The 24,732-nt window shown below is 35.7% G+C and overlaps 1 protein-coding gene across 2 annotated transcripts in view; it reads right to left on the minus strand.

Annotated features, from left to right (window-relative positions):
* Positions 1-24,732, minus strand: part of CNTN3 (contactin 3) — a 340,485-nt gene that overhangs the window by 40,675 nt on the left and 275,078 nt on the right. For both annotated transcript variants that reach the window (XM_050778567.1, XM_050778566.1), the window contains exon 14: positions 650-767. In XM_050778567.1, the coding sequence (XP_050634524.1) occupies positions 650-767 (118 nt within the window). The remainder of the gene's footprint in view (positions 1-649; positions 768-24,732) is intronic.

Genomic DNA, 24,732 nt, shown 5'->3' on the forward strand with positions numbered 1-24,732 from the left:
CCATAATACTCTCTGATTGCAGATGATATTCACTTTTAAAAGCCTCTGTTCAGCAGGATTCCTGTACCTTTCCAAATTCAATGTCCTTTACTCCTGGTGTGATGCCTTTCCCTTTAATCCACTGGTGTATCTCTGTAGTTCCCAATCTGATACCTAGATGTGTTTTATTTCATGATGTACTCTGGTTATTTGTCAGCCCAGTAGAAAATCAGTATCCTGGACAGCAGCTCAGGTTGGCAAATTTTCCCAGTCATTCTGAATAATCCTTATACTTTTTTTCTATTTTTAGAAAATTGCCCTACATACAATTATTCCCAAATCCTGATTATTTTGGAAGCAAACACACTGCACAATATTCTCTCTCAAATTAAATACAATCACTGAATTAATGACATGCTCAAAAACACATCAGCTTGGCAGCAGCTGTGGAATGCCAATTACAGTGAGAGCTATTTGAAGGGCAGAGTTGAGATTTTTATTTCTTTGAATTAGCACTCACCCCTATTGTCATATTCTGTGGTCTATGTGGGGACGATGAAATCAATATGATAACTTGTATGCTCACATACTATCTCATCACGGTTTTTCCTCCAGTAAGGAATGCTGTTAAGATGTGAAGTTACAAACTCAAGGAGGCATAAATGTTTACCTCTTACTATGAGGTCAGCAGCAGATGAAACACTGTCCACCCCTGTTTGCACCATACAAACGTATTTCCCACTGTGTTTCAGTTGAATGTTTCTGATCATTAAATCACCAGATGAACTCTGTTGGGAAAACAGGTAATGAATATACCATTATTTAAAAACAAAAACAAAAACAAAAACACACACACACAAAGAATTTTGAAGTCTATGGCCAAAAACAACAAATCGCAATGAGAACTGTATTTAGGGAGCAAACTAAGGTGGTATAAGAGAGCAGATTGCTGTAATGGAATGTATGGAAATAAAAACAAGTTAAAAACCATACATGACTGCAGTCAAAGATTTCTGTAGCCAAATAAACAAGAACCTTCCTCCTGGGCCTTATGGTTTCGAAAATAAATAAGGGCAAAGATTACAGTCTCAGAGTCTATTTACTTCCACCAGGGTGACACTTTTTATATCCACTGCTCAGCACCAGCTCAACTCTCTTCTCTGGTTCCAAACCCTTTGCAATTATCTGCCTGAGAAGAAGAGGAACGCATGTGGGTATCTAGTGGGAGATAAATGCAGCACGACAAGGGGATTACCACGGTTGAAACACTTTTCTGAACACATTGGAGCTTAAAAAGCCTAAAGCTGTTTAATTCCTTGGCTGTAGAAGTTAGGGACAGTCAGCATGAAAGCATGAACCCCTCAAGAAGAAGAAATTAAAACATTTTAAACCTTAAAAATAACAGCTAGTGGGGCGCGGTGGTTCAAATTTGTAATCCCAGCATTTTGGAAGGCTAAGGCGGGTAGGTCATTTGAGGTCAGGAGTTCAAGATCAGCCCGGCCAATATGGTGAAACCTCATCTCTACTAAAAATACAAAAATTAGCTGGGTGTTGTGGTGCACCCCTGTAATCCCAGCTATTCAGGAGGCTGAGGCATGAGAATTGCTTGAACTTGGGAGGTGGAGGTTGCAGTGAGCTGAGATCGAGATCACATCACTGCACTCCAGCCTGGGTGACAGAGCAAGACTCTTATCTCCCCATCCAAAAAAATAAAAAATAATAACAGCTGTCCTTAAAGACATTTGCTGGCATTCACCAAGAGCTAATTAACAGGGCAAATATATTTCTAAAAGCTCAATGCTAAATGGACCTCATTTTAAGAGAATGTAAAATTGTGTTAATAAAATGACTAACTGCAAGTCAGTTTCACACATTAGTAAAAATATGACTTGTAATTAAATGATTTCAAAACCAAAGCCCTTGGAAAATGACCATCAGTTCATATCTGGTAAAGAGAAAGAAGCAATAAGTAGCGTTTATCTTATTAATTAAAAGAAAAGTTTTAGTCTTGAGTGTTTGTAGTATATATAGCAAGACGAATTCTATTATCCTATTTTTAGGGAATTTCCTAAAATCTTCTATAGAGTAATTTCTTAAATATTGCTTCCCACCTTTAGGATTCTTAATGGGTTACATATTCTCTGTTAGTTGTATTGTATAGTTTTAGATGAAATTTGTGAGGACTAGAAGAAGACAGATGGGAAATGATTGATGGTTGTAATTAAATGATAATCCAGAAACTGTTAAGCTTGCATGTTTTACTTTCATCAAGTTAAAACGTTTTTCTTTCCCTCTCCCCTCTCCTTCTCCTAGGGTTATTTAGAAATGTATCCCCAGGACAAAAACCTTTAATGCTTGCTGACCTTTAGAAACTCTTCAGGTTTTACGAGCTCCATATACTCACAGGAGGTTGATTATCATTTCTATAGAAATCTCTTATTTTCAGTGAAGAACTGTTAGTAGTAAATGCCATCTAAGGCATTGGGGTAAGCTTTTTATTCCTGCCAACCTTTATTTGCTTATTTTGAAGGCATCTGGGTAAAAGAGAATTGTGTTGGGACTTTATGTCCTCACATATCTGGATACACCTTTTAGGCACAATGGCTGGCTTTGTTTCTAGAAGGAGTAAGGAAAAGTTTGGTGGTGGACTTCTGACTTCTGTTCACTCTTGGCACTGACAGGTGAAGAGAGAGAAATATCTGCATCATAAAAAATGAAGCCATCTTCCTAAAGAAATGTAGTCAGGGGAAATATAATTTTTAATTATCCTTTTACATTGCACAGTAGAAAAAGGAAGCAATTAACTAAAACGAGTTGAAATGGAAACCATTTTTTCAGCCCCAACATGGACTTGAGTGTATGAATACATAAATGGAGAATAAAATTTGACAGAGTATAAGAGAGATTCTCTCATTATTTTTTGTCTCTATCAATAAAACATATTTGCATTATTCCTCTTCTAATGCTCTCTCTCTCCCACTCTATGATCTTTTAAGGGAGCACTACACAGAGACAAGATTTATCTTAACAAAAGTGCATGCCTTGCTTGCTATGTTAGATTCATTCAAGGACAGAGAAGTGTCTAACACATGGCCCTTGCTCTCTAGGATGTAAACTCAAGTCAGGGTAAAAAGGTGGTATAAACATGTGAAACAAGTTATGTTTACAAATTTAGAAAGTATAATTCACAAAGGTTAAAGTCACATGGCATATACCATGACTAGACGATGGCAAAATGAAAGAGACAGACATTTTCCAGTTCTGCTGAAGATGTAGAACTGGAACTCTTACTGCTGAAAGGACTGTAAATTGGTACAATTACTGTGGACAATTGTTTAGAAGCATCTACGAAGGCAGGATATACATATAATTTATGACTCATCAATTCCATTCCTAAGTATATACCCTACAGAATGGCATGCATCTGTCTACCAAAAGACATTTATAAGAATGTTTATAGTTATTATCCATAATAGCTAAAAATAGAAACTACCCTATCACAGTAAAGTGGACAAATAAGTAGTGGAATAATCATTTAACAAAATACTATTAGGCCACGACAATGAATGAACTGCAACTACATAGATCAACATGGCTGAGTTTCAAAAGCGTGAAGGATATAAACCAGATGGAAAGGAGTATGTGATCATGACTGATCATATGAGAAGGCTGGATTGTGGCTACCTTTGGAGGTATGGTAGTTTTGGGATGAAGCACCATGAGGACATCTAGGATGTGGGTCATCTTCTGTTTCTTGTTTTCAGTGCTGGTCACTTGAGTGCGCTCATTTTGTGAAAATTAATTGGGCTACCCTCTTATGACTTGTGCATTTCTTGGTAGAATACAATGCTTACCAAAATGCAGTTATGATTATGCACAACTATACCCCTAACTGCTCAGCTTTCAATAGTGTCATAGATGGTAGAAGTCAAGTAACATGACTGTAATTCTAAACTCCAACTTCTTTCACGGGAATTAAACATTTAATAATAGTAATTTAATTAAAATGTTATTAGCATATCTTATCATTTCTTATCAAGATACTATTGAGTATTCTAAGGCATTTAAGAAAAGAAAAAAAGTAAAAGAAACTCCAAAAGGAAGTTTCTCTCATATCAAACTAATTCTTTTCTCCATCAATTTGTTATTGTTAGAGAATATAGTTAGTTATTAATTAAATGTGATAAAGGGTATGAGAGAGAAATGTCCAAAAATAAACTCAGTAAAATTAGTTGAAATGGGATGAAATAGTACTCGATGGATTATTTACCATATTGCATCTAATATTTAGAAATAATAAGAAACATATTTGCCATTCTTTAGAGTATAAAATAATTCAAATAACACAACACTAACCATCTTTGGATAAATTCTTAGAAACATCAATAATACTTTGAATAAAAAATAGCTTATCTGTTAAATTAGTTTGTCTTTGTTTGCACTATTTTCTGAAACTTCATCTTCTCCCACCTCCTCAAGCAGAAAGGACCAGAATTGAGAAGGTGCAAATTCATAGCTTTATTTTCTTCTCCTCATATCTCTATTTTGCTTAAAACTTCTCCTCAAAGCCCACTAGTGTAATTCTTCTTTTCCAGAAAGCACATCTTTTTTTCTATGATGCTGTCCACAATTTACTCAGGAAAGGAGTTTTTGGAAGTGAGAGAGGTCTATTCCAGTATTTTACATTTGAGTGTAAGAAGCAGGATATGACCCTCTAAGTCATACAAATTGAGTTTCTTTTCCAAAGCATCACCTATTAAAAATAAGATCATTCATTCAAAAACTGTTTATAAAGCAACTATTCTACTTTAGTTGCTGGGAATACAATGCCGAAGGCAAGAAAAAAAAACAGTCCTTATATTCACAAGGCAGAGTTGGAAGACAGGCATTAATGAAATGACTACACAAATCAATGTAAAATTATAATGTAATGTAAATTCAAAGTACATTGGGGGAATCTAGAACTTTTGGGGGCTTCAGTGAACTGCTCATTCAGCTAAGATTTAACATATGAGCAGAAGTTGTCCAAGAAAAGTGGGTAAAAAAATAAACTACACTAGGATACTCAGGCATGTGCAAAGACGTAAGGTAGGTAAGAACATGGTTTATTTGAGTAACTCAATAGAGAGCTGAATGGGGTGGGCAGGGGATAGAGATGTCAGGCGTAGAGTTAATCCACAAATTGTTAGTCTGTCCCCAGAAAATAAAAAGTTCACTGTAGCTGACTTCAAGTTCATATTTACATCTCAATGACAGTAATATTTTTTCTTTCTTGTATTTTTACAATATCTACTAAACTTAGCTAGAATTACTTTATTACTCAATTATTTGTCCATCTAATCATACAGGCTTCTCTTAGAAAAAAAAATCATATTTCCATAATATGTTACAGGTATTAACAGTAAATGGATTTGTATGCCAAAGCATCGTTGAAATAAATGCTAAGGGGAAATCCACTGTGTATCAAATGAAATAGGAGAGGATCTGATTAACTTTTCCCCTGTATTTTCTTAGATGATGACACTAATGGAATTTTTGATGTAATTTAAAAACCACTCTGTGCTAAAGAAAAAAAAAAAAAACAAACACTACCTGATTTGATAACCCATACCAGATAAAAATAAATAAGCAGAAAGATCATCACTAATTACAGGTAGGCTGAAAAATACATTGTGATATCTACCACCTGCTAAAATCAAGGTTTAAAATAAACTTTGCAATTAGGTTACCTGCTAAAATCAAGGTTTAAAATAAACTTTGGAATTAGGGAAACCTCTTGAACATTACGAATGTTGTATGAACTTTCAGTATAATAAATTATAAGTAAAAAATGAATTCCCTAGTAAGCACTCTCAATGTAAATGCTGCTGCTGGACTGCCAAGAAGCATAATTTTCCAGTTTAAGAAAAAAAATTACATTTTGATGGCTATTTGGAACCGAGGTTGAATAGGCAGTCCCCCCCCTTTTTTTTTCTATCACTTTACACAGCCTGTTATTGCAGCGCTTCCAATATTAATCATTCATCTCTTCACTGGGTTGCCTTCCAGACCCTGACATTACATGTAAATCATCTCCAGGTGCCTTGAAAACAGTCGAACCTGTAAGTTCCTTCTGGAACCTGGTTGGTGTTTTCCTCTGTAAGAGTCCCTGAAGGAATAGGTGGTGATGTGGCCCACCTCTGCATTTTTGACCACAAAAATTAAACCTTGCCCCCACCAATGCCAAACGGCTACATCAAGTTCACCTTCGTTACTAATGGACGCTACTCATCCAAAAAGCAGAAAGAATTGGCAGCCACTGAAACATGAAAACGGGCCCTAACATTGTAAAGAGTTTTAATTTTTCTGACTGATTAACAATTTCAACTGTCACATGGTTGTCTGACCAGGTGATATTTAAGACAGATAAGATGCAATCAGTTAATATCAAAATTTGCTCGACTTTCTTGGGAACCAATAAACTGGAATAATTGTTCCATTACAGGATTTTGAGTCCCAGCCTGTTCCATCATAAGCGTTTCAAAAGAGTGACACATCAAAGATCACAAAAACTTGGTTGAAGGTACTTCATGCATATTTTAGGTTGTGTCAACTGCTCGCGGTGCCTCAAAGTATCGGCTTTGTAATTTCAACATCAAGTTCATGTAAAACAACTTGGGAATTTTTTTTTTTTCTTCTGGGCAGTGGGGTGTGTTGATTTTGATGGAGTAGGAATTGGTGATCTCAGGATGCCTAGTCTGCTGTCCCAGCAAGCTTAACCCAGTGTTTTCTACATTTAAATCATTAGAGTCACGTCTTCACAATTGTTTTTGCCATATCCTAGTACCAAATGTTCTATCACTACTTAATTTTTTCTTAAACTGATTAACTTTCTTCAACTTAATATGGGAATTGACATATAAAATGTATATTCTTATCCTAAATGGAAATCTGCTCACCAAAATAATAGTTACCTAGCAAAATCAATACAATGAGTAGAAAATTATATAGACACTCTCCAAAATCATTTAAATGCTCACTAAGCTGGACACTGTCAAAGTCCCTGAGCCAGAGACTTTTGCTCTGTTAATTAAAGATTAACAAGCATTAGAAAATGGCTAATGATAGGCCTAATACCATGTTTAACCATTTATTTATTTTTGAGATGAAGTTTCACTCTGTCACCCAGGCTGGGGTGCAGTGGCACGATCCTAGCACTCTGCAACCTCTGTCTCCTGGGTTTATATGATCCTCCCACCTCAGCTTCCTGAGTCGTTGGGATGACAGGCATGTGCCACCATGCCCAGCTAATTTTTGTATTTTTAGTAGAGATGGGGATTCACCATATTGGCCAGGCTGGTCTTGAACTCCTGACCTCAAGTGATCTGCCCGCCTTGGCCATTCTCCTTGATTTAATCTAAATGATTGAAATAAAATTGAAAATAGAATAACTCTCTCATTCTATGTTGTGTTAGTTAATGCCACCTGTTGAGTACAGAGTCTGTGTTTTGAAAAACACTGTGCTATTCAGTTTGCTAAACCCATTAGTTCTCAGTGCTGGCTGTACTGTAAATTCACCTGGGAAATCTTTTTAAGAAAATACCAGAAACACCTAGGTCACATCCAGAACAATTAAAAATTAAAATGGACTAGAAAGAGGAGACTCTCTAGGTGATTCTAATGAGCAGTTAGGGTAAAAACAATTATTAAAACTCTTGGGATATTACATTCCTCATCTTTACTCTTCTTGGAAGGTATAAAAGGCTTCAGATAATTGCTCTGATTTCTCCTAACTCTAATATCTAGGTATACTGTATACTTCTGAACTCACAAGCTGAAAGTAATACTCTTATACATATTTTCACCTTGAGAGATGGGTAAGAAAACTAGTATTTGTGAAACAGGTATTATGTGCCAAGCACAAGGCTCATTTCCTTGACATGACATTGTCTTAGTGTGCTCATCATAATTTTAAAAACAATAGTCATTGACGTAATTCAACATGGTGATAAATTGCTATAGATACATACATAAATTTACTGCTAATCAACCTCAGTCATTCTAGGATTACTCTTGATTGATGTGACAATTCTTGCATTGCATTAAAATATTTCAAGTCAAAAGAGCTTACTCTGAATAACAGTTTAACTTGTGGATCAAATCTCATTATTTTTGTCTTACCTTTATATTGTAAGTACAGAGAGTAGACCTTCCTCTTGTAGAATGACATGAATGTTACGTAAGAGAAAAGAAGCCCACTGATATAAAGGAATAAAGAGCCATTGTTTCATAGAAACTTGATCATGTTATGCCAAATGCCTTACATTTACTCGAGTTTCAATTACTATTGCTATATAACAAATTACCCCAAACCTTAGTGGATTAAAAAATGATCATTTATTCAGTTCAGTAATGTGTACATTGAACAGGCATCATTGAGGACTCATCTCCATTGGACACCTCACTAGGTGGGGTGGCTTGATTAGAGACTGGCAAGCTTGTTTACTTGGCCAGCAAGTTGGCACTGGCTGTTGGGAGTTCAGCAGGACCAGTGGGCTGGGACCTTGGTTCCTCTTGAGAAGGATCAGTCCACAGTCATGTGGGGTTCTTAATACTATAGTGGCTGGATACCAAGAGTAATTGTGCTAGTGGAACAAGGTAGAAGTGTACATTTTTAGAAACTAGCTTCAGGAATCATACTGTATCACTCCTGTTTTTTATTGGTCAAGACATTCACAAAAGTATACTAAGTTTCAGGACGAGAGGCATAGATTTTACTACTTCATAGGGAGCAGTGTCAAAGTCGTGCTGTAATAAGAGCATGTTGGATAAGACATGTTGCTGCAGCCATCTTTGGAAAACACAATCTGCCACAGCCTTCCAGATCCATTCTGCGCCTGCCACACTGCCTCTGCCTTGGGCGGCTGACCTATATGGACCAAAGGGAAAGGTTCCTTTATACTCTGCCAGTTTATTGGGATCCTCTTACAAGATCTGAGGGAGAGAGGACAGTGAGTTTAGGGTATTTATTCACCAAGATTCATCCTTGCAGGCTCCTTTGAGCTGACTGTGGCAAGAATCCAAAATAGGTTATTTATTTATTTAAAGCAAAACTCTGGACTAGACACCCTTCAATTTATGTCAGTAGCCTATGTGTAAACCAGAGAAAGAACTCCCAATGGCTCAGAGAGAGTAAATTTATATCCTCTCCCAGGAGAGTTGCTCCCAAAGAGATCACACTATTTTTATTACAATCACAGACCAATGTAGTCTGGCAATTCTCTTGATACTTCAGAAGTGTGAATTTTTCATCTCAAAGTCATATTGAAAAAGATAAAGAAGGAAAGACTAGGTTTGATATCAACTGTGACTATCAATAGACTATTTTCCTGGTAAAGAGCATGATCTAAAATTTTTAAGTTAGGATAAGAAAAAAAGGTTTATAAAATCAGAGTATTTTCTATAAAACTAATTTAGAAAACCCAATCTACCTAAAATTGCTGAGTCTCTGAGTTTAAAATTTTAAATAACCCCAAATGAACCATTTATTATTCACTTTCTTAATCATGTTCAGATCAATTAAATGTTATAATTAAATGTCATGCCTTGCAAAGTAGAATGATTTTCTTTCTGAATTTCCAGCATACCATCTAAGCCAGCATGAACAGTTCTACCTCAGTAAGAGGGAGACAAGTAACCCAATTAAAAAAATGGGCCAGCTACCCTGACTTTTGGTTTCTGATGGGCATATAAGGAGCTTAGATTATGCCACTCTTTCCTAACAACAAATAAAAAGCTGAACAAACTGAAAAATCAACAACTAATTATTAGATCTGGCAGAAAAGTGAGGTCATGGGGCAAATGGCTTCCCCTTAATCAGACAGACAGGTGGATACAGACAATCACAACTTGGAGTAGAAATATCCCCGAGAACCAGTGCCAGGGGAGGAAAACATCAACTATAATTGAGTAATTGCTGGAGGTTCAGTGTGGACAATTCCGTGAGTTAAAAGTCTAGGAAGAGCCAATCATAGGGGGTGCTGCACACTTGTGTTAATTTTACCTCAGAGAGTTCTACTGGGTCCTCACAGAGAATACTGGAAAAAAAAAAGTCCCCTCATGTTTCTGGTAGTTGGGGGGGAGAAAACAGACCATTCTGAGATATGCTAGAACATTCTGTTCTTAAAATGCTCTGCCCTCAGCAGCTACAGCCTAAGCTGCTGGGGTTTTCTAAGAGTCTAGGAGGGGAGGAAAATAGCCAACTCCAGGCCCCTTTAGCCATCCTGTTCCACTAAGAAGGGAAAAAGCCTGAGAAGCACTGGTGAAGTTCACAGTCTAGGGGCATAAGTTCATTAGAAGACTGAGACCTACTCAAAGGACTATAAAATTATTTCCCTCCCCCTCACACCTTATCACTACATTACTAAAGGCTTATTTGTGGCAGTCCCTTTTACCCAGTACATCACATCTGCCTTTCAACAAAAAATTACAAGGCATACTAAAAGGCAAAAATACATAGTTCCAAGAGACTGAACAAGCATCAGAATAAGAGTAAGATAAAGCAGGAATGCTGGGATTATGAGACCAGGAATTTTAAAATCCTATGATTAATGTGTTAAGGGGTTTAGTGAAAAAATAAACAACATGTAAGAACAGATGGTTAAGGCAAGCAGAGAGACATTCTAAGAATCAAAAACAAAACAAAAGGTTAGAGATTGAAAACACTGTAGCAGATATAAGGAATGACTTGGCTTATTAATAGACTAGGCATGGTTGAGAAAAAAAATTTCTGAGCTCAATGATACAAAAATAGAATCTTACAAAACAGAGAAAAACAGACTAAAAAAACAGAACAGAATATGCAAGAACAATGGAACAACTACCAAGGGTATAACATACACATAATGGAAATGTCACAAAGATAAGAAAGGGAGAAAGGAAAAAAAGCAATTTTTGAAGCAATGGTGACTAAGAGTTTTACTCTAATAATGTCAGATACAAAATCACAGGTCTAGGGAGCACAGAGAACACCAAGTAGAATATATGCCCCCAAGAAAAAAGAAAGTCACTAAAACTAAAACAAGCAAACAAAACCCAACAAATAAAACAACCTGGCATATCACAGAAAATGAAAGATAAGAAATGAATTTTTTAGGAAGAGAAAATTTTAAGAAACACTTTTTCCATAGAGAGGTGTGGTAGTCATAGACTCTCAGCTCCCTAAATGCTTGTTTAAAAATCACTGACATGAGGTAGTTGATTAAAAGAGAAAAGGCATACAAATTTGTTTTTTGTGCATACATGGGAGTCTTCTGTATGAAGACCCAATTGCCAAATGGGTCACAGAAATGTATATGTCATTTTGAGGTTACGGAAAGAATGATGGCTTAGATTCTGGTAAAACAGGTTATGGAAGGTGGGAGAAGTGTCTGGATAGCAAAGCTGGCCTTGTATGTACATGAAGCCTCCTTCAGACAGAAGAGATGATACATGTTTAATTTCAGACTTCTAAATGTGTCAGACCCTCAATCTCTCCTGGATCTGGGGAAAGACATAGAAAGGGAAAAGGGCATGGCTGTATTAATGGAGATTGTCTAGAGATCCAAATTTTCCCCATTTACTACAACAGCTTTGCAAAGCCACTTTTGTGGAGATGGCCAAGCAGTACTCATTTCAAAAAATGTCAAAGAAATATATTTTGGGGAAAATATTTTAATTTCTTTCAACACTAATCCCATTCATGAGGGCTCTGCCCCAATGACCTATTCACTTCTAAAAGTCTCCACTTTCTAGGACCACTACCTTGGGAATTAGGATTTCAACATGCAAATTTTAAGAAGACACAGATATTTAGACATAGCAACATGCTAAGCAATGAGAGAAAATGCAATCATATAAAATTCTCAATTAAACCACAAATGGCAGGAAGTAAGGAAGGCAAAAAAGGAATAAAGAACAAGATTTAAAAATAGAAAACAGTAAGAAATATGATAGAAATTAATGCAGATATCTCAATTATTACTTGAATATCTATGATCTAAATGCATCAATTAAAAGATAGAAATTGCCAGAATGTATCAAAAAGCCTAGACACAATTACATGCTGTCTATGAAAACCTACGTTATATATGAAGACACACATAGATTAAAAGGGACAGCGAAATATATACTATGATTGTACTAATCAAAAGATAGCAGGAATAGCCATATTAATTTCAAATATAGCAGAATTCAGATTAAGTAAAGTTGTCAGGGCTAATGAGGGGCATTACATAATAAAGGGACACTCCAAGAGGATGTAACAATTCTTTATGTGTAGGTACCTAACAACAGAGCATCAAAATATGTAAGGCAAATACTGACAGAACTTCAAGGAGAAACAGAGGAATCCAGTATCGTATTTGGACACTTCAACACCTCTCTATCAAAAATGAACAGCTCCAACAGGCAGAAAACCAGTAAAGACTTGGTTGACCTCAACAGCACCTTCACTTGTATATAATGAACATCTATAGACTACTTTATCCAACAACAGTGTCAGAGGCGTTTAAATCAGAGTGACTCCATCTGAACACAGCCAAAGTAAAATGAGGCTGAGACCTTCTGTACTGCAATCCCAGGAGGTCAGGCATTCTTAGTCACAGGGTGAGACAGGAGGTTGACACAAGATACGGGTCACAAAGATCCCATTGGTAAAACAAAATATAGCAAAGAAGCCAGCTGAAACCTATCAAAATCAAGATGCCAATAAAAGTGACCTTTGGTCATCCTTGCTACTCATTATACCCTAATTACAATGCATTAGCATGCTAAAAGACACTCCTGCCAATGCCATGACAGTTCATATATGCCATGGCAACATCTAGAAGTTACCATATGTGGTCTAAAAGGAAGAGGAACCCTAAGTTCTGAGAAGTTCTTGTCCCTTTCCTGGAAATCTCATGAATAATCTATCCCTTGTTCAGCATATAATCAATAAACAAACATAAAAATAGTCATCCAGCAGACCTCGAGGCTGCTCTGCCTATGGAGTAGCCATTCTTTTGTTTTTTTTACTGCCCTAATAAACTTGTTTTCTCTTTACTCTGTGGACTCATCCTAAATTCTTTCTTGCGCGAGAAACAAGGACCCTCTCTTGGGGTCTGGATTGGGATTCCTTTCTAGTAACAACAGCAGGTTGCACATTTTTCTCAAGCTCATATGGAATGTTCACCAAGAAAGACCACATAGTGGGCTAGAAAACACACCTTAAAAATGTAAATGTATGAAAAAATCATACAATGTCTCCTCTCAGACCACACTAAACCAAAAATCAATTAACAGAACGGTAGCTAGAAAATCCCAAAATACTTGGAGATTAAACTACACACTTCTAAATAACACATGGATCAAAGAAAAAATCTCAAGTGAAATTGAAAAAGTTCTCGTGGTGCTGGGATAATTGGTTATTCATATGCAGAAGAATGAAGCTGGACCCTTCCCTATCACCATACACAAAAATTAAGTCACGGTGGATTAAAGACTTAAATGTAAGACATGAAACTATAAAAATCCTAGGAAACAATCTATGAAAATATTTTATAGGGAAATACCCCATAAAAACACAGGAAATACTCTTTTTAATACTGGCTTGGCAAATAATTTATTACTATGTCCTCAAAGGCAATTGCAACATAATAAAAAATTGACAAGCGGGACCTAATTAAACTAAAGAGCTTCTGCACGGCAAGAGAAATGATCAAGGGCATAAACAGACAACTTACAGAACGGGAAAAAATATTTGCAAACTATGTATCTAATAAATGTCTAAGATTCAGAATCTATAAGGAACTTAAATCAACAATCAAAAACATAACCCTGGTAGAAAGTGGGCAAATGACATGAACAGACACTTTTCAAAAGACATACAAGTGGCCAAAAAACATATGAAAAAATGCTCATCGTCACTAATCACCAGAGAAATGCAAATCAAAACCACAATGAGATACCATCTCATACCAGTAAGAATAGTTTTTGTTAGAAAGTAAAAAAATAGATGTTGGCAAGGTTGTGGAGTAAAGGAAATACTTAAATACTGTTGGTAGGAATGTAAATTAGTATAGCCACTGTGGGAAAAGCATTTTGGAGATTTCTCAAAGGAAAAGCTGAACTACCATTTAACCCAACAATCCCATTACTAGGGACCTAACCAAAGGAAAATAAAGCGTTCTGCTCCAAACACATGCACCCATATGTTCACCACAGTACTATTCACAATAGCAAAGATATGAAATCAACCCAGGTGCCCATCAGTGGGAGACTGGGTAAAGAAAATGTGGTACATTTGTTACTAGAAAGGAATCCCAATCCAGACCCCAAGAGAGGGTCCTTGTTTCTCGCGCAAGAAAGAATTTAGGATGAGTCCACAGAGTAAAGAGAAAACAAGTTTATTAGGGCAGTAAAAAAAACAAAAGAATGGCTACTCCATAGGCAGAGCAGCCTCGAGGTCTGCTGGATGACTATTTTTATGTTTGTTTATTGATTATATGCTGAACAAGGGATAGATTATTCATGAGATTTCCAGGAAAGGGACAAGAACTTCTCAGAACTTAGGGTTCCTCTTCCTTTTAGACCACATATGGTAACTTCTAGATGTTGCCATGGCATATATGAACTGTCATGGCATTGGCAGGAGTGTCTTTTAGCATGCTAATGCATTGTAATTAGGGTATAATGAGTAGCAAGGATGACCAAAGGTCACTTTTATTGGCATCTTGATTTTGATAGGTTTCAGCTGGCTTCTTTGCTATATTTTGTTTTACCAATGGGATCTTTGTGACCCGTATCTTGTGTCAACCTCCTGTCTCACCCTGTGACTAAGAAATACTCTGCAACCATGAAAAAGAACGAAGTCATGGCTTTTGCAGCAACATGGATGTGGCTGGAAACCATCACCCTAAGTGAACTAACAGAAATAGAAAACCAAATACCAGATGTTCTCACTTATAAGTGGTAAAAAATTGCGTATACATGCACATAAATATAAGAACAATAAACACTGGAGAATACAAGAGGGAGGAGGAGTGGGGGCACAAGGGTTGAAGAACTATTGGGTACTATGCTGAGTAACTGGGTGATGCATTCAGAAACTCCAAACCTTGGCATCATGCCATATACCTTTAACAAACCTGTATGTGTGCCCACTGATTCTAAAATAATACTTGAAAAAATAAAAATAAAATAAAATTTGTATATATTATATGATTTTATCTCAATGAAAGATGTTTTTAAATTAAAAAAAGATTTTGAACTAAATAAAAACAGAAATACAACTTATCGAAATTTGTAGAATATAGTCAAAGCTATGCCTAGAGGAAAATTTGTGTCATTGAGTGCATATAAAAGCAAAAAGGAGCCAAAACCAATAATCTAAGCTTTTTGCTTTAGAAAATTGGAAAAATAGAGCAAATCAGATCCAAATTAAAAGGAATAAAAAAAATCAGAGTAAAAATGAATAAACTTGAAAACTGCAAGTCAACAAAGAAAATCAACAAAAGCTGATTCTTTGAAAAGAGCAATAAAATCAATCAATCTCTAGCTAGGCTACTTAAGAAAAAAAGAGAAGATACAAATAACTAATATCAGAAATTAAAAAGGAAACATTATCACAGAACCTATGCATATTAGAAGATAATAACGAATACTATGAACAATGCTATGTCTACAAATTTGAGAACTTAGGTGAAATGGATCAATTCCTTGAAAGATAAAATCTGCCAAAAGTTAAACAAAAAGAAGTAGATAACACAAATAGTCTTACATATAGTAGATACACTGAATCAATAATTAATAATTTTCCCAAACAGAAAGCACCAGGTCCAGATGAGTTCAATGGTGAATCCGATGTGGGCGGATCACCTGAGGTCAGAAGTTAGAAATCAGACTGGCCAACACGGCGAAACCCCGTCTCCATTAAAAATACAAAAATTAGCCGGGTGTGGTGGTACAAACCTGTAGTCCCAGCTACTTGGCAGGTTAAGGCAGGATAATTGCTTGAACCCAGGAGGCAAAGGGTGCAATTAGCTAAGACTGTGGCATTGCACTGCAGCCTGGGTGACTCAATTAGAAAAAACATAGTGATGTTAACCGAATGAGAAGACAAGCCATAGACTTGGAGAACATATTTGCAAAAGACAAATCTGACAAAGGGCTGTTAGATAAAATATAGAAAAATCTCTTGAAACTTTCCAATACAAAAATGAACACCCTGATTAAAAAGCAGGCAAAAGACCTGAACCAACACTTCATCAAAGACTATATGCAGATGGCAAGTAAGAACATAAAAATATGTTCAACATCATATTTCATTAGGGAATTGCAGATTAAAACAATGAGATACCACTACATATCTATTAGATTGGCCAAAATCCAGACACTGACAACATAAAATTCTGGCAAGGACATAGAGTTGCAGGAACTCTCATTTATCACTGGTGGGGATACAAAATGTTATAGCCATTCTGCACGACAGTCCAGCAGTTTCTTACAAAATTAAACGTAACTCTTACCATAAGATCCAGCAATCATGTTGGTACTTACCAAAATGAACTGAAAACTTATGTCTAATAAAAACCTGCATATAGATGTATATAGCAGCTTTATTCATAATTGCCAAAACTTGGGAGGCAACCAATATTTCCTTTAGTAGATGAGTGGATAAATAAACAGTGATACATCCAGATACTGGGATAATATTCAGCACTAAAATGACCTGAGATATCAACCCATGAAAAGACACGGAGGAATTCAACTGCATATTATGAAGTGAAAGAAGCCCATTTGAAAAGGCTATATGCTATATGAGTCCAACTATATGACGTTCTGGAAAAGGCAAAACTATTGAGACAATAAAAAGATTAGTGGTTGCCAGAAGTTAGGAGGGCTGGAAGGAATGAACAGGCAGGGTACAGAGGATTTTTAGGGCGGTGAAACTATTCTGTGAGATACTACAATGGTGGATACATGCCATTATACATTTGAACCAATAGAATGCATAAGATGAAGAATGAACTCCAATGTAAACTGTTAACTTGGGGTGATAATGATGTGTCAATGTAGGTTCACAGATTATAAAAAATGTCCCCCTCTGGTATGGGATGTTGATAGTCAAGGAGGGTGTATGTGTGGGAGGATGGGGGTACATGGGCACTTTCTGTACTTTCAGATCAATTTTGCTATGAACCTTAGAAACTGTGTAATAAATAAAGTTTATTTTTTAAAAGGGGTCCATCTCAAATGACCACATGTTTCCATTTATACGAAATGTCCAAAACATGCAAATAAGTATATAGAGAAAGTAGATCAGTGGTTGCCTCTGCCTGGGGGTGAAGGGTGGGGATTTGGAAAGTTACGGTTAAGGGATATGAGCTTTCTTTTTGAGATAATAAAGATACTCTAAAACTAACTATTGCAATGAAAGTACAGCTCTGTGAATATGTTAAAAGCCACTGCATTTTATACTTTAAGTGGATACATTGCATGGTATGGGAATCACATCTCAATGAAGCCATTAAAAAGTACCTAAGCCAGCATGAGTGAAGAGAAAGCTATCAGCAGACCATTTTTCTCATTAGATGTGATTTGTTTATTTATTGAATTTATTGCATTTACTCCTTTTTTTTTTTACTTCAGTCCCCTTTTGTAAGATGTATTCATGAACCTTAATCCTGTCAGCCTTTGTCAAACAAAACAAGCCAGAATTATAAACTGCAGCTCTTTCCACCAGTCAACATCAGCCTCAGCCTCTCACAGATGAGATTTTTTTTTTAATTTGCAAATCACAGATGTAGGTAAATATCTGTTATGTATATTTAAAAATTGGAGGAACTGAAGGAATTATAAGCAATATCAAATGAATTATTACTGCCTCTCTTAGAACTTTCAGGGATTTAAAAAAAATGTATTACTGTATTTGGATATTTGTATGCTGGTATATACACAAATATACTTACATGTACATAAACATACACATTAGTAATTCTTTGGTGGTATCTTACATTTTCCAATATGTATTCCAACAGTGGAACTCCAGTATATCCTAAGATATTAATAACACAGATAACCCACACTCTCTCAAACCAACTCTTCTTTCTTTTCCTTCCTTCCTTCCTTCCTTCCTTCCTTCCTTCCTTCCTTCCTTCCTTCCTTCCTTCCTTCCTTCCTTCCTTCTTTCCTCCCTCCCTCCCTTTCTTCCTTCCTTCCTTCCTCCTTTCCTTCCTTCCTTCCTCTTTCTTTCCTAAGGTACTAATAACACAGATAACCCACACCCTCTCAAACCAACTCTTCTTTCTTTCTCTTTCCCTTTTCTCTTCTCTTCTCTCCTCTCTCTCTCTCTCTCTCTCTCTCTCTCGACAGAGTTTCGCTCTGTCATGCAGTGTGGAATGCAGTGGCGCAATCTCCGCTCACTGCAACCTCTGCCTCCTGGATTCAAGCAATTCTCCTGCCTCAGCCTCCTGAGTAGCTGGGACTACAGGTGTGTGCCACCTCGCCCAGCTAATTTTTGAATTTTTAGTAGAGATGGAGTTTTGCCATGATGGCCACGCTGGTTGGCCTCGGCCTCCCAAAGTGCTGATATTACAGGCTGAGCCACCACGCTCGGCCAAATTCAACTGTTCTAAGAATTGTCAAGTGATGCAGTTTTACTGAAGGCTTGTGGTGAAACATGATGAAGTTTGCAGCAAAATCTGCCAGAAGTTTTCTTTAAATATCTGTATTTCTTTCCAAGTTCCTCTCCAAGAGGCATAACCTCTCTAACATCCCAAAACAGTTTTCTGTAACTCTTATGAACACTGGTTCTAAAATCTTCTGTCTCTCCTCAAATTCTCCCAACTTTATATCCCACTCGAGCCAAGAAAACTAATGAAAACTCTTAGTCGAAGAAGAAGATAGACTTGTTTGATTACTTGAAAATGAAAAAATATATTTTGTGAATGATGTAATAGACAAAGTTAACAGAAAAGTGACATAAAATTTGCCCTCTGTGAAAGATAGAGCCTATACTGTGAGAGAAAACAACTAGTATATACTTTGGGAATTTGTGTGTAAGTGAGATTTCTTGCTGTGCCCCAAAGAATTATCTTCAAAGGACACACGAAGGAGGTAACAATCTGATACACGCACATTAATACATGTATTGAAATATCAGTTTGACCCCCATAAATATGTACAATTATTGCATGTCTATTAAAAATAAAAACAAAATCTGACATGCACATGTAAATTTCATTACTTTGTCTTTGGCCAAAAAAAAAAATCTTATCTAGCTGAGAGTTGTCTTGAAGTAGTTTTCATGTTGTTTTATAACTTTTGAATGTTACTCTATGCTAGATTTTCTTTTAAATTAATATCCTATAAAATAATACAGGCAACTAGGTTTTGTTGTGAATTTCTCTAGCTGGAAATAAAAGGTAGCTTTTCTTGCTCTTCTCTGCAGAACTAATCTTATATTTCACAAGAGTCAGTATTAACTCCCAATTTTCTTGATGTGGAGGAGCCAGTTATAATTCCCAATCTTTCCTCAGTATCCAAATTTCTAGTAAGCAAATGGAGAGATTTTCAATCTCATTAATCTGATAAATGAGAAGTTGGTGGTAATGAGATATGGGGTCTCAGCCATTTGTTGTCAAAAATTAAAGAAAAATGAAGCAAAAATTCATGTGCAGAAAAGAATATGGGGAAGCAGGGCCCCTTTACTAGTACTGATGGGAACAAAAATAGCTGCAGCTTTCCTGGGGAACAATTTAGAAATAATACTACCACTACTGCTGGCAGTAGTAATGACCCACAAGAGCTAACTTCTGTTGTCCTTGGCACTTTACAAATACCTCTAAAGAAAGTATGATCAACATCTCAATTTTGCAGATGATATAACTGAGACAGAGATAAAGATCAACGGTGTATAAGAGAAAGGCATAGGTTTCAAATGCTGACATTCTGTTTCAGATTTTGGAATGACGAAACTATGTGTGTGTCACACCAATCTGCTCTAGTAATTTCCTACCTAAGCAAATACCCCCAGAATAGTCTCTGGAAATTGATGATGAGGCATCATCACTTTTGTCTTTCAAAATGCTGTTAACTATTTTTATCGCTACTTGATTTCTTACTCTAAGTACTCTCAGAATTATTTAAACTGAGATCTGATTGGTAGTATTTTAAAGTTTTGGAAAAACCTGGGACAAATTAAAATCTTGTAATGTATGCCTGTTTCATTTCATCTAGAAATATTGAATATTTCATGTTTCTTTCCCCCTCTCTGTCTGTCATTATATCTCTCTTTCTATCTCTGGCCAAATTTAGAAAGTATTGTAGGTGCTTTTATGTAGGCCTCACATACTTCTTGTGCAAATTATTAACATGAATTTATCTATCTTTTCAGGGAGGTTTTGTCCTGTTATATTTTCTTATTGGTTATTGTTGATACAAAGGAAAACTATTACTTAAAATTTTTAATATATATTTTAAGTAGGCACATAATAATTGTACATATTTATGCATTACAATGTAATATTTAGATATATGCATATGATATATAACAATCAAAATAGAATAATTAGCACATCTATCACCTCAAAGCATTTATTTGTGTTGGGAACGTTCAAAATCCTGTATTCTAGCTATTTGAAAACATACAATAAATTATTACTATAGTCACCTCACAGTGCTATAGAAAACTAGTTGTAAGAAAGCTATGAATAGCCTCTTATCTAGCTTTAAGGAAGCTATTATTTTTTGCAATTTACCTGGTATCCAAGCAGTTGACTGAAGCCATTAATTTAAAAAAAAGTTAGAGTTGATACTATTAGGTTTTGAGTAGCCCTAATATGATTTTGTCCTGAAATAATGCTTGTTTCCTTATTTTCAAAGTCACCTTTTATTTGTTTCATACTTTATTGCATTGACCCAAACATGTCCAAATGATATTTGTTTGTAGTCTCATCTTGTTGATGATTGAAATAAAAATATTTCCGGTATTTTTCCTTTAAAGACACTTTTGGGATGCAGAAGAAGTACCTTTCTGTTCCTATTTTAAAATGAAGTTAAAAGTCAGTAACTGGTCATTATTTTTATTGAATGCCATCTTAGTATCAATTGAGAATACTGTGGTTTGTTTTATTAGATCTATCGATATGATGTGTGTACATTTCCTGGGATATACTATAGTAGCTTAATAAGGGTTAATCTTTTTTTTTTTTTTTTTTTTTTGAGAGAGAGAGATTCTCTCTTGTTGCCCAGGCTGGAGTATAATGGTACAATCTCAGCTCACTGCAACCTCTGCCTCTCGAGTTCAAGTCATTCTCTTGGCCTAGCCTCCTGAATAGCTGCGATTACAGGCAGGTGTCACTACACCTGGCTAATTTTTGTATTTTTAGTAGAGATGGGTTTTCACCACGTTGGCCAGGCTGGTCTTGAACTCCTGACGTCAGGTGATCCACCTGCCTCGGCCTGCCAAAATGCCTGGATTACAGGCGTGAGCCACTGCGCCTGGCAGGGTTAATCTTTGAATATAATGTTCAATCTGGTTTGCTAAAATTTCCCTTAAGTTTTCTTACTATATTCATGAAATCGGTTTGTATTTACCAAGTATTTACTATCTTGGTAGGTTTTGTTCATAGGAATATGCTAGACTTACAAAATAAAAATATTTCACACTTTTAATGTTGTCAAATAGTTTACATAACACAGAACATTTATCTGTTTTCTTAAAATTTGAAAATCAAAAATTACCAGTAAAATGTAGCCCTAAAATCTTTATTATTGGTGGAAGTGGAAAATTGATTTGCAAGTTTTCATAATAATTAATCTACCTAAGTAGATAATTTTAATTTCATTTTTATTTTAAATTAATTAAATTTAAATTTTGATAATTTATATTTCTGCAGAAATGGTTCATTTAATTGGAATTTCATATACATGACCTGAATATGGAATCCTTTGTGTTTTTACAGTCTTTTTTATATTTTATATTCTTTTTCTAATGTCTAATTTTAGTTTTTCTTTTCTCTTTATTCTTCATTGGTATATTCTGTAGATTATCAGTTTGCTTTTTGATATTATATGAATTTTATTTGTTCTTTCTCCTTTATGTTTTGTTATTTTTATTAGCCAAATTTTGCAAAGCTGTGGAAACAATAAAAAGGAGTGTGTATTTTCTATCTGTAGGACTATTTTTTCATATGTTTCTGTTACTTCAATTACAGTATCAAAATAATCTGTCTAATTTTTAGCAAATTGATCTACTGATAGTTGAAAGAAGAGCTCTCAAAGTCTACACAGTTTTATTTCTTACTAGATCTTTCTTCTCGACCTGATATGTTTTAATCATACATTATTTGAGGTATTATTTTATTTTCGTGGTAAAAAGAAATTTTTCCAAAATAAATTTATCCTTTTTGCTTTTAAGGTTTGTTACGAATTATTCTTTGTTGGAAATTAACATTTGCTGCACTCTCCTTCTGTTGTATTTACATAATAAATATTTGCATGTATTTTCCTTTATGTCACTTCATTTATAGCCTTGGTTTGTTTTAACTCTGCTGCTTTTATGGGCTTTAGTACAAGAAGTCACATATTGCTTGCTTTGACTTATTCTTGTAAATTTAAGTCTACCTTACAGGATTTCCACTGGGGATGGCTTTGGACCATTCATCTTCATAAATATTGTACTTGATAAATATAGTCCTGGGACATCAATCGCACTTTAAGCAGGAACTGAGCCTTTATTTGCCTTATTGAGTAAAACGACGAGTCAGGCAAATAACTACACATCAACAGTTTTGTGCATTACCCCTTTTTCCAGCTGGAATTGGGGAATTCTCGTTTCTTTACCAGCAAATAACTTTACGGGAGGAGTCATGCTTCAAAGATAGGGCTTCAAGATAAATATTAATTCCTCTGGTCTGATCCCCATTTTTGTGAATTTGTTTCTGGGTATATTCTCTTAATAATTATTTCAAGTCAGCTGATGCTTTGAATTTGGACAAGATACAAAATGTGTAATACAGTCCAATGGGGATATGCTTAAAAACTCAGAATACTACCAGAAGTTGTTTGGGGAATGAGTGCTTTCCTTTACATAAAAATCGTTTACATAGTTATAAAGAGCTGCTGTTTTCAAACTTCTAGTCTTCACACACAAATAATTCTATGAAATAAATCAAGTCAAAGTGGCCACTTGTATTATCACACAAAGGATCAATTTCAAAGATATTATTTTCTACCACTGAGAGCTGGAAAATACATTAAATCTCAAGCTCACGAGTAGCTGCTGTAACTAGAGTGAAATTGTGGCTTGTGGGAAATAAATCATATTGAAGTGAGCCATTTAAATGAATGGCAGATTGGTTGTCACTGCTCAAGTTCTTATTGCTTCCAGTGACTTTTATCCACAAACATTCTAATTCATCATAGATCCAATTCCACAAAGTGTTGGTAAAGCTGTACACCTTGGCTCTAGACATTCTTCATTTCTAAAGTAAATGCACCACATAGGGTTTATCAAAGCATATATATTTAAACATTCTTACAATATAGGGTCAACTAGCGTGTTTAGGTCCAAAAGTTTTTATCTGTAGGGAGCCTCTAGCATATAATGCATGTAAGTCCAAAAGTTAGCTTACTGAACAAGTCAAAATTATCCCTCAACATTTGTAAAATTATACTTAAATTACCAGGCCCTAGGTCTTCACATATCAGTCAGCAGTGTTCTTTGGTTTCTCTTGAACTTTGGAATATTACCTCCCTTTTCCTATCCATGGAAGCTAAGCTTTGTTTAAAAGTAAAGAAACAAAGATGTTATACAGGGGTAAATAATGGAGTAAAATTCATTGCTTAAATATAGGTATGATAGAACACTACCATCAACATATAGTTAGGCCTATATCTCTTCTTGTGATTCTGCATATGTGAAATAAAAGTGTATACATGAATGTCTACATTCTTATTTACATTCACACCATCATATATGAAGATATCCAGATACAGGAAAAAAAAGAGAGAAAACTGTGTTCCAGGAAGAGATTTCAAGGCAGGAGGCAATGGGTTAAATACAGTTACGTGCCACATAATGACTTTTGGTCAAGGATGGACCATATATATGACAGTGGTCCCATAAGATTATAATGGAGCTGGCTGGGCCTGGTGCCTCATGCCTGTAATCCCAGTACTTTGGGAGGCCAAGACGGGCAGATCACCTGAGGTCAGGAGTTCAAGACCAGCCTGGCCAACATGGCGAAACCCCATCTCTACTAAAAATAGAAACAGTAGCCAGACACGGTGGCGCATGCCTGTAGTCCCAGCTACTAGGAAGGCTGAGGCTGGAGAATCATTTGAACCCAGGAGGCAGAGGCTGCAGTGAGTTAAGATCATGCCACTGCATTCCAGCCTGGGTGACAGAGTGAGACCCTGTCTCAAAAAAAAAAAAAAAAAAAGAAAGATTATAATGGACGTAAAAAGTTTCTATTGCCTAGTGACACTGTAGCCACCATAATATCATAGCACAATGCCTTACTGATGCATTTGTGATGATGCTGAGGTAAACAAACCTACTGTGCTGCCTGTCGTATAGTAGTCTAGCACACACAATTATGTACAGTACATAATACTTGATAATTATGATAAATGACCATGTTAATAGATTACACCATTGACTACACCATACTTCATATTGTGATTCTATAGTGTACTCTTTCTACAAATTAAAAAAAAGTTAACTATAAAACAGTTTCATATAGGTCC

The sequence above is a fragment of the Macaca thibetana genome, chromosome 2 (genome assembly GCF_024542745.1).
Source record: "Macaca thibetana thibetana isolate TM-01 chromosome 2, ASM2454274v1, whole genome shotgun sequence".
Classification (NCBI taxonomy): Eukaryota; Metazoa; Chordata; class Mammalia; order Primates; family Cercopithecidae; genus Macaca; species Macaca thibetana.